Raw genomic sequence first — 14,290 nt, 5'->3', positions numbered from 1 at the left:
AATAGTTTACTGTTTCATTTTAAAGGGACAATTAAGAATTAACAATGTTTCTGTGGATTTTTAAATGTTAAACCTGTTTCCTAGTATCACAAAAACCTTAGTGATTGAAATGATTGTATTAACAAGCTAGTAGTTTCATGGTTTCATTTCTGTTATCAGCTTTTTACTTTAAACAAAGTTAAATTTCCCAGCTGCTGTGATAGGATTTGAATTTTGGAGGACCTGTCCTATGCCCAGCACGTGCGCAATTACGAGAAAAGCATAACAGCGCTTCTACTTGTTTGGCATGACATCTGAATCTTCAGTAAACTTCCATAGATGTGTAGTGGAGAGTATCACAGCCTGTTAGGGAAGCACCAGTGCTCTTGAATGGAAAGTCCTACAGAAAGTAGTGGATACGGCCCACTCCATCATCGATAAAGTCCTCCTCACCATTGAGCACATCCACATGAAACCTTGTCACAGGAAGGCAGCATCCAACATCAGGGTTCCCCACCACCCAAGATGTGCTCTCTTCTCGTTGCTGCCATCAGGGAGAAGATACAGAAGCCTCAGGATTCACACCACCATGTTTCAAAACAGTTACTACCCCTCAACCATCAGGTTCAACTCTTGAAACAAAGGGATCCCACTTCCTCCAAACTAAAGGTGTAGCCATGGGCACCCATATGGGTCCTAGCTATGCCTGTCTTTTTGTTGGCTTTGTGGAACAATCTATGTTCCACACCTATTCTGGTGTCTGTCCCCCACTTTTCCGTTACTACATCGACGACTGCATTGGCGCTGCTCCCTGCATGCATGCTGAGCTTGTTGACTTCATTAACTTTGCCTCCAACTTTCACCCTACCCTCAAGTTTACCTGGTCCATTTCTGACACCTCCCTCCCCTTACAAGATCTTTCTGTCTCTGTCTCTGGAGACAGCTTATCCACTGATGTCTACTCTAAGCCTACTGACTCTCACAGCTATCTGGATTATTCCTCTTCTCACCCTGTCTCTTGCAAAAATGCCATCCCCTTCTCGCAATTCCTCCGTCTCCGCCGCATCTGCTCTCAGGATGAGGCTTTTCATTACAGGACGAGGGAGATGTCCTCCTTTTTTCAAGAAAGGGGCTTCCCTTCCTCCACCATCAACTCTGCTCTCAAACGCATCTCCCCCATTTCACGCACATCTGCTCTCACTCCATCCTCCCATCACCCCACTAGGAATAGGGTTCCCCTGGTCCTCAACTACCACCCACCAGCCTCCAGGTCCAACATATTATTCTCCGTAACTTCCGCCACCTCCAACGGGATCCCACCACTAAGCACATCTTTCCTTCTCCCCCCCCCCGCTTTCCACAGGGATCGCTCCCTACGTGACTCCCTTGTCCATTCGTCCCCCCCATCCCTCCCCACTGATCCCCCTCCTGGCACTTATCCTTGTAAGCGGAGCAAGTGCTACACATGCCCTTACACTTCTTCCCTTACCACCATTCAGGGCCCCAGACAGTCCTTCCAGGTGAGGCGACACTTCACCTGTGAGTCGGCTGGGGTGATATACTGCGCCCGGTGCTCCCGATGTGGCCTTCTATATATTGGCGAGACCCAAGGCAGACTGAGAGACCGCTTTGCTGAACACCTACGCTCTGTCTGCCAGAGAAAGCAGGATCTCCCAGTGACCACACATTTTAATTCCACATTCCATTCCTATTCTGATATGTCTATCCACGGCCTCCTCTACTGTAAAGATGAAGCCACACTCAGGTTGGAGGAACAACACCATATATTCCGTATGGGTAGCCTCCAATCTGATGGCATGAACATTGACTTCTCTAACTTCCGCTAATGCCCCACCTCCCCCTTGTACCCCATCCGTTATTTATTTATATACACACATTCTTTCTCTCACTCTCCTTTTTCTCCCTCTGTCCCTCTGACTATACCCCTTGCCCATCCTCTGGGTTTCCCCCCCTCCCCCTTTTCCTTCTCCCTGGGCCTCCTGTCCCATGATCCTCTCACATCCCTTTTGCCAATCACCTGTCCAGCTCTTGGCTCCATCCCTCCCCCTCCTGTCTTCTCCTATCATTTCGGATCTCTCCCTTCCCCTCCCACTTTCAAATCTCTTACTAGCTCTTCCTTCAGTTAGTCCTGACGAAGGGTCTTGGCCCAAAACGTCGACTGTACCTCTTCCTAGAGATGCTGCCTGGCCTGCTGCGTTCACCAGCAAATTTGCAGTGTGTTGCTTGAATTTCCAGCATCTGCAGAATTCCTCGTGTTCATGGATTGATTCTGTTACGGCTATTCTTTTATTTATTTATTTGTTGAGATACAGCATGAAGTAGGCCCTTCCAGCCCTTTCAGCTATGCCCCCAGCAATCCCCAATTTAATCCTAGCCTAACCATGGGACAATGTACAATAACCAATTAACCTACCAACCGGTATATCTTTGGATTGTGGGAGGAAACCCACGCAGTCATGGGGAGAACATACAAACTCCTCATAGGCAATTGAACCTGGGTCGCCTGTACAGTAAAGCATTGTGCTAACCACTGTGCTCCCATGCCACCCCAATTCTATTGTGGATTTACTGAGTATGCTTGCAAAAAATGAATCTCAGAGTTGTATATGGTGACACAGATGAACTTGCATAATAAATTTACTTTGAGCTTTGATTTTACTTCTGTGGATCATCAAAGCCTTGAATTTACTAGTGCTTTAACATCACCAATATGCTATCAAATCTTTTTAACTCAAACAATTTTGTCATATTAGGTCACTATCAAACTGTAAAATAAACTGAGATTATAAACTCATATTATGATTTGTGCAGTCCTTGATTACGCAGTTAGCCCTAGAACTGGTCAGATATTCATTTTCACTCATTGCAGTTTAGATCCTAGGGACCACATGGAATGTGACCTAAATAATAATCTAGTGAATTTTAATTTAAAATGGCTAGAATTAGATGGTTTATAATGTGACTGAGGCAGAACTGATATGTTGTTTCTAACAATTAAAACATGATATGACTATAATTAAATATAACAATCTCTTGCAATTTTAAATATGCTGTCTTCCTTTCCAAAAGCAACTTTGAACTTAATCTATTCAGATCATTACCTGAATGTCCTTGTTATACAGGACTCAAGGAAAAAACATAAGATTAACTTTCCATTATCATGTCTAGAAAATCAACTAGGTGTTACCTGTCTACTAAGAAAAACAGATTTATTTTTTAAGTATTTAATTATTTCAGTAACATATTTAAACTCAGCAGCAGATGTATATCCTAACTTTCGAAAAGAATGATTCTTTGCAGCAGATTAGCTAATGACAATTCCTTTTACAGTATTCTGTTGTGCAGTGTATTCTGCAGTGGTGCAATAAGGTAGATGGAGTGGAGGTGCTTTGTCCGTTCTTTGATATCCTCAGTCTGTCATTGACAACAGCTCATTTGGAGGCAGAGGGGGTAGAACATATGACTGAACTTGCACTGAACAGCAAACAAAGTGAATGTATTCTGAACACAAACAAGGCAAAATCTGCAGATGCTGGAAATCCAAGTAACACACACAAAATGAAGAGGAACTCAGCAGGCCAGGCTTTTTTTCATAGATGCTGCCTGGCCTGCTGAGTTCCTCCAGCATTTTGTGTGTGTTACTTGAATGTATTCTGATTGCTGAGTCTAGCTCATGGCAACTTCTCCCAATAAGTCTTACATTTCTTCAGGATAGATTTGAATGGAGAATAGTTACATTAAAATTACGTGCATTAAATCAATCACATTTATAGTGTAGTTATCTTCCAGATTGATTTCCTAAATAATCAACTTTAGTTGATTGTGTGAAATATGATAACCAAATAGCTTCCTGTTGCCCTTCACTTTAATTCTGTATCCCGTGCCCATTCTGATCCATCGGACTGTGGCCTCCTGCAGTGTTACCACGAGGCCCAACACAAGCTTGAGGAACTTCCTTCATCTTTATCAAGGCATGTTGCAGCTTTCTGAACTCAATAATTCAGGTTACTTGATTCATCTGTATCAGTTGTCCATCTGTGATATTGGCTTAGCTTGTTCTTTTCCCGCCTGTGAAAGTGGAGGAGGACATGGCTAGCCTAATTTGCCGGTCTTGCCTTCATGGTCCGTACTTCAACACCTAGGCTGTATTATTAATTTCTGTTTGCACTTTACAACTACTTCCACTCATTCATTGGCAAGATAGCCTTGTTCACAATATCACTATGGTCACCTCAGCTTTACTCTAACAGAGACATCTGCCCTCTCTTGGTACAGTAAATTTCTTTTCACTCCTTCCCAATCCTGACAAAGGATCTTCAATCTAGACATTAACCCTGCTTCTCTTTGAACAGGTACAAACTCTTCTGCAGAGTAATTCCACAATTTTCTGTTTTTACTTTAGATTTCTAGCATCTGTAGTTTGTTTTAATTTTCATATCATCATTACATGTTGCCATTCTCAAAGTGTAGGAAGTTTTCGACAAGATAATTGCAGCTTTCACTATTAAATCAAACTTAGAGGAATGTTCTAAAACAAGCTTATTTAAAAATACACCAACGTGATTCTGCTAGCCTAATAGCTACAATAGTTAAGAAATAAAACTTACTGAGATAAAGATGTTTAATAGATTCTCTAAGGTTGGAAGCTGAGGAATCAGTTTCTGCACCACTTTGCTAAATGCTTCAAATATTGAATGGTCATAAATACTTGTCAAATAGAAACTGTGAGAAATAAAAGAACTATTGTTAATGACTAGATATTGTTAACCTCTTTAAAAAGTATATTAAGTTATGCAGAATGCAGAGAAAAAGATCAATGCTATTATGAACATATGGAATCCAGTGAGAATCTTACAGTTTATCGTAGGAACATCAAGATAATTTCTTCCACTGCACTCAACTTTAAAGCCATCCTTCAGAGCCCACTGTCAATCTGAAGCAGTATCATCATTGATAATCTTCTTAACACCAAAAATCATAATGGGATCAAAGCAAATGGTTTCTTACACAAGGTTGTTGGAGAAATACTTATATTTCCCTCACGTCATTACTCATTGTAGTGCTAGACCTGGTAGTTGAGGGTTATGGAGAACATGTTAATCTTAATCTTAATTTACAAATTCTTTCCACAGATTTATAATTTGAGACAGCCAGGATAAAGTAGGTATATTACACAGCATCAGATGGAAATTTCAACTGTTTCATTTCCTTTTCCCAGCTTATAAAATTTCATTGAAATACATCTTCCAGTTTTATTTCACTTATTGCGTTGCATGCATAAATGTCAGTTTATATGCCTGCAAGCATATTTGTGATTTTACTGTACCTGTTGTAGGACGGAGTTCTCATTTAACCCCAGCTCCAGTGGATCCTACAGGGTCAGGGACACAGGAATGTTTTTGGTGAGCTAGTATTCCCATTGAAAAAGAATCATATGCCTCTGCTGGTGAGACCATAGACCAGTAAATCATGGGAACAGAATTAGGCTATTTGCCATTCAAATTCCACTATTATCCTTCTCAAAGTCATTCTCCTGTCTTCTCCCTGTAATCTTTGATGCCCTAATTCATCAGAACCTATCAACCTCTCCTTTAAATATACCCAATGACTTGGCCTCCACACATATTTGTGGCAATGAATTCCACAGATTCACCACCCTCTAGCTAAAAAGGTTCCTCCTCATCTCTGTTCTACATGGACATCCCTCCATTCTGAGGCTGTACCCTCTGGTACTAGAGTCCCCAAATGTAGGAAACATCCTCTCCACAGGCCTTTCAATATTTGATAAGTTTCAATGAGATCCCACCCGCATTCTTCTAAACTCCAATGAGTACAGGCCCAGAGCTCATACATTAACCTTCTATTTTCACTGAACCTCCTCTAGACCCTCTCCAATGCCAGCACATACTTTCTTAGATAAGGGGCCCAAAAATGCTAACAATACCCCAAGTGCAATCTAACCAATATCTTATAAAATCTCAGCATTACATCGTTGCTCTTATATTCTACTCTTCTTGAAATGAACGCTAACATTGCATTTACCTTCCTTACCACCAACTCAACCTGCAAGCTAACCGTAAGGGATCCTGCACAAGGACTCACAAGTCCCTTTGCAGCTGTTGATTTCTGAATTTTCTCCCAGTGCAGAAAATTGTCTACACCTTTATTTCTTCTACCAACTTGCATGACCATACACTTCCCTACATGATATTCCATCTTCCGCTGCTTTGCCCATTCTCCTGATCTGTCCGAGTCCTTCTCCAGACTCCCTGCATCCTCAACATTCGTGTCCCTCCACCTATCTACATATTGTCCACAAACTTGGCCACAAAGCCATCAGTTGTGTGTTCCAAATCACTGACATACAACATGAAAAGAAATGGCCCCAACACCGACTCTTGCAGAACGCCACTAGTCACCGGCAGTCAACCAGAAAAGTCCCCCTATACTCCCACTCTTTCCCTCCTGCAGTCAGCCAATTTTTTATCTTTCCCTTAATACAATGGGCTCTATCTTGTTTAGTAATCTCATGTGTGGCACCTTGTCAAAGGCCTTTTGAAAATCTAAGTAAACAACATCCAATTACTCCCCTTTGTCTATTGTGCCTGTTATTTGCCTGAGAGGGATAGAAAACCGCCATTTTGTTTCCTGTTTTATTCTGGTACTGCAAGCCGAATAATAAACTTTTTTAGCCTGGATGAACTCTCAAGGAAATCCTCTTATATCCAATGAATTGGTACAACACTTTAGCAATGTTCTCCTTCTATTTGAGACCTTCGGTTCCAGAATGGCATTTTATGTATTTTAAGCTTCTGGCATTTCAGCATGACACAAATATCACTCGGAACTAGGAAGTCATGCTCTCCAATCAACAGATTAGCATTGCCTGCCTTAACATGATTCATCTATGAAAAGACCTACGCTCCAATTCTGTGCAATAATCCTCTGCAACACACACAAAACTCTGGAGGAACTCAGCAGGCCAGGCAGTATACATGGAAAAGAGTAAATAGTTGATGTTTCGTGCCGAGACCCTTCACCAGGACTGGAGAAAAGAAACAAGGAGTCAGAGGAACAAGGTGGGGGGGGGAGGGGAGGAAGAAACACAAGGTGATCGGTGAAACCGGGAGGGAGGAGGGATGAAGTAAAGAGCTGGGAAGTTGATTGGTGAAAGGGATACAGGGCTGGAGAAGGGGGAATCTGATTGGAGAAGACAGAAAGCCATGGAAGAAAGAAAAGGGGGAGGAGCACCAGAGGGAGGTGATGGGCAGGTAAGGAGGTAAGGTGAGAGGGAAATTGGAATAGGGAATGGTGAAGGGGGCGGTGTGGGTTGGTCATTACTGGAAGTTCAAGAAATTGATGTTCATGCTATCAGGTTGGAGTCTACCCAGGCGGAATACAAGGTGTTGTGTTGTTCCTCCAACCTGAGTGTGGCCTCATTGTGACTGTAGAAAAGACCATGGACTGACATATCAGAATGGGAATGGGAAGTAGAATTAAAATGGGTGGAAGATCTGACGGATGGAGCGTAGGTGCTCGGCAAAGAGGTCTCCCAATCTACTTCGGGTCTCACCGATATACTGGAGGCCACACCAGGATACAGTAGATGACTCCAACAGACTCACAGGTGAAGTGTCATCTCACCTGGAAGGATTGTTTGGGGCCCTGAATGGAAGTGAGGGAGGAGGTGTAGGGGCAAGTGTAGTACTTGTTCCACTTGCAAGGATAAGTGCCAGGAGGGGGATCAGTGGGGAGGGACAAACGGACAAGGGAGTTGCTTAGGGAGCAATCCCTGTGGAACGCAAAGGGGGGGGGGAGGAGAAGATGTGCTTGGTGGTGGGATCCCATTGGAGATGGGGGAAGTTACGGAGAATTATGTGCTGGACATGGAGGCTGGTGGGGTGGTCATCATCATAGCTTGTCACACCAGACAGCCAGCCACTAGTGTTGTTTGGTTGACGTTGAGCAGGTCAGTGTCAGCTAAACCAGGTGAGAGTGGGCAGTTGCGCAGAACGTGTTCAATGTCCTGCACCCTTTTGCCACACTCACAGGATTCGCTGCTCTTTAAACCCCACTTCACCATATTGTCTCCCGTCCTACAAACTCCCGCTCTCACTCTGTCGAGAGTGCACCACTTCCATCTGTCAAGCAGTGCCCCGTCTGGCAACATTTCTGTGGGGTCTTGCACTGTATTGTTTGGTGGGGTTCTGGCTTCTGTTTGATGCCAGAGTTCAATCCTGTATGTTTTGGGGGATGTTCCATGCGGTAGTTCCTCCACTGTAGCAAACCTTTTCCTCGATCTTAGGCTGTTGGAAACTGGCACATGATGATGTAGTGGGTGAAGTGGGTCCAAGTTCTGTTTACCTTTTTCAATTTTTGTTGTAGTGTGTCTCCGGATCTTTGGGGGATCAATGCCCGCAAGTCTGTAAATGATGTTAGTGGGTGTGGGGTGCAGTGTGCCCGTGATTATTCAGCAGGCTTTGTTAAGCAATGGGTCTATTTTCTTTGCATGGGCTGATCTGCCCCACACAGGTGCATAGCAGAGTGCTAGGGCAGTTGATCTAAGTGTGTGAACATTAGCTCTCCATTTCGTGCCTGCTAATTTTTTCAAGAGAGAATTGTGAGAGCCAATTTTCCCTCGGAGTTTTTGGATGTGGGTGGCAAATGAGAGCGTCCTATCCAGTGTCACGCCCAGAAGTTGGAGTCGGATGGTGTTCGAGCTCCTTTCCACACCAGAAGATCTCAAGTTTCCGAGTTGATTCTCGATTCCTCAGGTAGAATGCACATGCTTCAGTTTTTGATGGATTTGGGTTCAGAGACCAGGTGGGGTGGTAAGTTAGGACAAGAGGAACCCTACCCCTGGTGGGGTGATAGGAGGATGGGTTGAGGGCAGATGTGTGCGAAATGGAAGAGGTGTGGTTGAGGGCGGCGTTGATGGTGGAGGAAGGAAAGCCCCTTTCTTTGAAGAAGGACATCTTCTTAGTTCTGAAATGAAAAGCCTCACCTCAAGAGCAGATGTGATGAAGGTGGAGGAACTGAGAGAAGGGGATAGCATTTTAACAAGTAACAGGATGGTGGAAGAAGGGAAGCCCCTTTCTTTGAAGAAGGAGGACATCTCCTTAGTGATGATAATGGTAATAATCCTCTGCTTTCTCTGAAGAATCAGAAATATGCATGTTTTAGTCAGGTACAGAAAAGTTCCAATTTCTTTTAATTCCAAGGAATTCATTCAATTATTCTCAAATGGCTTCTCATATGAAGAAATTTTCTAGCATTTGAACAATGTTGTTTCCTGAATTTACCAACAAATGCAATAGAGGAGCAATAGGCTCCTCTTATGAGAGTACTGCAATAGCAACAAAAATGGTTGACCTAAATTACTTACCTTTCTATTTTACACACTTTTCAATGAACACCCATGTATAATCGCTGAAAGTTTGACAATGCAAATCTGATAGAAAACTGATGTAGGGTCTGAAAATTGCACAATACATACATGATACAGAACTAGATTAAATCAGTACTTTTACACAAGATACATTTTGCATTACCGAAGTTTCATTGCCAGAATAGAGGCATTCAGTGCATAGCAGGAATTATACTTTCAGGGGATTCTCACCTGAGATGAATTTTTTCCAAACCAGCATCCGCAAGATCGTCATTTGCTCGTTGGTGGATATCTCTCTGTGTTTCTATCTTGTGGTCATCAGATAAACCATCTACTTTATGAATGAAAACTTCAAAATTGATCTCTTTGTTCACTTTGTATGCCCTGGATACAGTAAGATGCAGTCTGGCCAAGGCTTCCATATAATCATCCTGAATTTCATCAAAGAAAAAAATATTTCAGAATGTGTACTTAAGGATAAAACAGAATTACTTCAGTAGGCCAATTTCCTCCTCATCTGGATGTTTGTATAAAGTTCAAAGTAAATTTGTTATCGAAGTACATACATGTCACCATATGAGGTTCATTTTCTTGTCGGCACTCACAGTATATACTAGAAACACAATAGAATCAATGAAATACAGCACCCAATAGGATAGACAAACAACCAGCGTGCAAGACAACAAACTGTACAAATATAAAAAATAAATAATAATAATAAAAAAAATAAATATTGAGAACATAAGATGAAGGATCCTTGAAAGTGAGTCCATAGGTTGTGGGAACAGTTCAGTGATGGGATGTATCATGTTGAGTGAAGTTATCTCCTCTGGTTCAAGAGCCTGATGGTTGAGGGATAGTACTTGTTCCTGAACGTGGCGAGGTGGGTGCTGAGGCTCTTGTACCTTCTTTCTGATGACCGCAGTGAGAAGAGAGCATGGTCTGGATGGTGGGGGTCCTAGATAATGGACGCTGCTTTCCTGTGACAGTGCTGTGTGTAGATGTACTCAATGGTGGGGTGGGCTTTACCTATGATGAACTGGCCGTATCCACTACCTTTTGTCAGCTTTTCCGTACAAGGGCATTGGTCTTTCCATATCAAGCTATGATGCAACCAGTCAATATACTCTCCACCACACATCTATGGGAATTTGTCAAAGTTTAAGGTGTCATTGCGAATCTTCACAAACTTATCAGTTAAGGTCTCCCCCAACTTTTGGCTCCACGCACAGATTACCACTCTGATCTTTCAGATGACTATTTTGTCCCTTGCTATCCTTTTGCTCTTAGTCTCATATGTCATAGTCACATATATATAGATAGGGTGCCTGAGACATTGACACAGTATTGTATATACTAAATGTTTACTAATATTAACAAAAACTCATCTCACAGATATTGCTGTTCCAAGAGAAAATAAAGAGAGGATGGAGGTGGATGTCTTTCCACCATGTGCTTCAAATCAAATCAAAATTAATCCACACAGAAAAAACAGTTTACAGTACTGTGCAAAAGTCTTAGGCACACACCCATATTTTAGCTATAGTGCTTGTCCTTTTCACTGTACTGTATGACCACGTTAACAGGATTATATTATACACCACCCCACAGTCTGTAGGATTTAGAGGAGCAAATTTGTAGAGAGATCACAGACTGTTGGAAGAAACATAAGGTTCTAATAGTAGGTGAATTTAACTGTCCACATTCTGACTGGGAATCCCATACTGTAAAAGGACTATATGGGATAGAAAGTTTGTCAAAAGTGTTCAAGAAAGTTTCCTTAATCAGTGCATAGAGATCCCAACAAGAGTGTGCAATACTTGATCTCCTATTAGGGAATGAGACAGGGCAGGTGACAGAAGTTTGTGCAAGGATTTTGATGGTATTAGCAAGTGTGGATCGGGACAGGTTGTTTTCTGGCTAAGGTGCTCTTGGAAAGTGAAACTTTGCGAGTACAGTGTTTGTATGTTCCTGGAAGATTAAAAGGTAAGAATAATAAGTTTAAGGAACTTGGTTTTGAGAGATATTGAAACCTTGGTTAAGTAAAGGAGATACATAGCAGGTATAGGCAGGTAGGAACGAAGTACACATATGTCACCATATACAGCCCTGAGATTCATTTTCTTGCGGACATATGCAATAAATAATAATAATGAAAGACTGCACCAACTTGGGCATTCAACCAATGTGCAAAAGCCAACAAAACTGTGCAAATACAAAAAGAAAGAAAGAATAATAATAAATAAATAAGCAACAAATATTAAGAACATGAGATGAAGAGAACATGAAAGTTAGTCCATAGGTTGTGGGAACATTTCGATGGGGCACCTGAATTTGGGAGAAGTTATCCGCTTTCATTCAAGAGCCTGATGGTTGAGGGGTAATAACTGTTTCTGAACCTGCTGTTGAGGCTTACTCACACGAAATGAGGAACTTGAGGAGGATAAGAAATTGAAGAGAACACTTAAGAAGGAAATCAGGGAGGCTAAAAGAAGGCATGAAGTAGCAGACAAGGTGAAGGGGAATCCAAAGAGCTTCTATAGATATGTTAAGAGCAAAAGGATAGCAAGGGACAAAATGGTACTCTGGAAGATCAGAGTGGTAATCTACGCATGGAGCCAAGAGATGGGGGAGATCTTAAATGGATTTTTTGCATATGGATTTACTCAGGAGATGGACAGAGAGTCTAAAGATGTGAGGCAATGCAGCAGCGAGGTCACTGGCCCTATACAGATTACAGAGGAGGAGGTATTTGCTGTCTTGAGGAAAATTGTGTGTAAAAATCCCCAGGGCTTGACAAGATGTTTCCTTGGATATTGTGGGAGGCTAGTGCAGAAATTTCAGGGATTTTAGTAGAGATAGTTTAAAAATTCTGAGCCACGGATGAGGTGCCAGAGGATTGAAGGATAGCTAATGTTCCATTATTTAAGAATAAGCCAGGCTGGTGAGCCTGCCATCAGTAGTGGGAAAGTTATTGGAAGGTATTCTAAGGGACCGGATCTATAAGTATTTGCATAGGCAGGGAATGATTAGGGATAGTCAATATGGCTTTGTGTATGATAGGCCATGTCTAAACAATCTTATAGAGTTTTTTGAGGAAGTTACCGGGAAAGTTGATGAAAACAAGGTTGTGGACTTTGGCTACATGGACTTTAGCAGGGCCTTTGACAAGGTCCTGCATGAGAAGTTGGTCAAGAAAGTTCAGTCATCTGGAATTCAAGATGAGGTAGTAACTTAGATGACAAATTAGCTTTGCAGCACAAGCCAGAGAATGGTATTAGATGGTTGCCCTTCTGACTAGAGGCCTGTGACTAGTGGTGTGCCACAGGGGTCGGTGCTGGGTCTATTGTTGTTTGTCAAATATGTCCTTTTTAAAATCTTTTAATTGATGCATAATCTTCTACAGCTATAAAATGATACAAGATTTCAGCAAATTGATATACCTGTATATACAGTTAATAAAGCTGAAAAAAACTTATCAAAAAAGAATAATGATAATGGAAAAAACCATATAAATTAATTCAAATTAAATGATAATATTTGGCAAAAGAGCCCCATCTTCTCTCAAAATCGAATTGAGGATCAAAAGTTCTACTTCTAATTTTTTCCAAACTAAGACATAACATTACTTGGGGAAACCATTGAATTAATGTAGGGACAGAGGTATCTTTCCATTTCAATAAAATAGCCCTTCTTGCCAACAATGTAACAAATGCAATTACATGTAGGTCTGAAGATAAAATACCCTCAATATGATGTGGAACTATTCCAAACAGAACAGTCAGTGTATTAGCTTGTAAATTAATTTTCAGAGCTTTAGAAATTGTAGAAAATACAAAAAGATTTTAACGAAGAACATGACCAGAACATACATGACAAAGTGGCTAATTCAGTTTTACATCTGTTTGTCAAATATATTAATGATCTGCATGATGATGCGGAAAACCGGATCAGCAAATTTACGGATGACGCCAAGATTGGGAGTGTAATGAACAGCGAGGAAGACTATCAAAGCTTGCAGCGGGATGTGGACCACCTGGAAAACTGGTCTGAAAAATATCAGATGGAATTTAATGCAGACAAATGTGAGGTATTGCACTTCAGCAGGACCAACCAGGGTAGGTCTTATCCAGTGTATGGTAAGGCACTGAGGAGTGTGGTAGAATAAAGTGATCTGGAAATACAGATCCATAATTCCTTGAAAGAGGCACAATAGGTAGAGTCATACAGAAAGCTGTTGGCACATTGGCCTTCATAAATCAATGAAGTTGATATGTTATGTTCAAGTTGTATGGTGAGGCCTAATTTGGAGTATTGTATCCAATTTTGGTCACCTACCTACAGGAAAGATGTAAATAAGATTGAAAGAATGCAGAGAAATTTTACAAGAATGTTGCCAACTCAAGACAACCTGAGTTATCGGAAAGGTTGAATAGGTTAGGACTTTATTTCCTAGAGTGTGGAAGATTGAGGGGAGATTTGAAAGAGGTATACAAAATTATGAGGGGTATGGATAGGGTAAATGCAAGCAGGCTTTTTCCACTGAGTTTGGGTGAGACTGCAACTAGAGGTCATGGGTTAAGGATGAAAGTTGAAATGTTTAAGGGGAACATGAGAGGGAACCTTTTCACTCTAAGGGTGGTGAACTGTCAACGCAAGTGTTGGATACAGGGTCAATTTCAACATTTAAAGAGAAATTTGGATAGGTACATGGATACCATAGGTATGGAGGGCTATGGTCCGTGTGCAGGTCAATGGGACTAGGCAGATTAATGGTTCTGCTCAGACTAGATGGGCCAAAGGGTCTGTTTCTGTACTGTAATGTTCTTTGACCCTATGACTCCATGAAAGACTTTAGCTGTCATGATGATTTGGGTGTTTAATTACACAGAAAAATTTTTC

The 14,290-nt window shown here is 41.6% G+C and overlaps 1 protein-coding gene across 2 annotated transcripts in view; it reads right to left on the bottom strand.

Moving 5' to 3' along the window:
* The window catches only part of LOC140192247 (ras-related GTP-binding protein D), a 36,030-nt gene that overhangs the window by 7,768 nt on the left and 13,972 nt on the right, over positions 1 to 14,290 (bottom strand). For both annotated transcript variants that reach the window (XM_072249932.1, XM_072249927.1), the window contains exons 3-4: positions 9,620 to 9,819; positions 4,608 to 4,722 (exon numbers count right to left, since the gene is read on the bottom strand). In XM_072249932.1, coding sequence (XP_072106033.1) covers positions 4,608 to 4,722; positions 9,620 to 9,819 — 315 coding nt within the window. The remainder of the gene's footprint in view (positions 1 to 4,607; positions 4,723 to 9,619; positions 9,820 to 14,290) is intronic.

This window comes from Mobula birostris, chromosome 2, assembly GCF_030028105.1.
Source record: "Mobula birostris isolate sMobBir1 chromosome 2, sMobBir1.hap1, whole genome shotgun sequence".
NCBI classification, from domain to species: Eukaryota; Metazoa; Chordata; class Chondrichthyes; order Myliobatiformes; family Myliobatidae; genus Mobula; species Mobula birostris.
The sequence above is the reverse complement of the archived record's forward strand: the minus strand, read 5'-3'. Positions and strand labels throughout refer to the sequence as shown.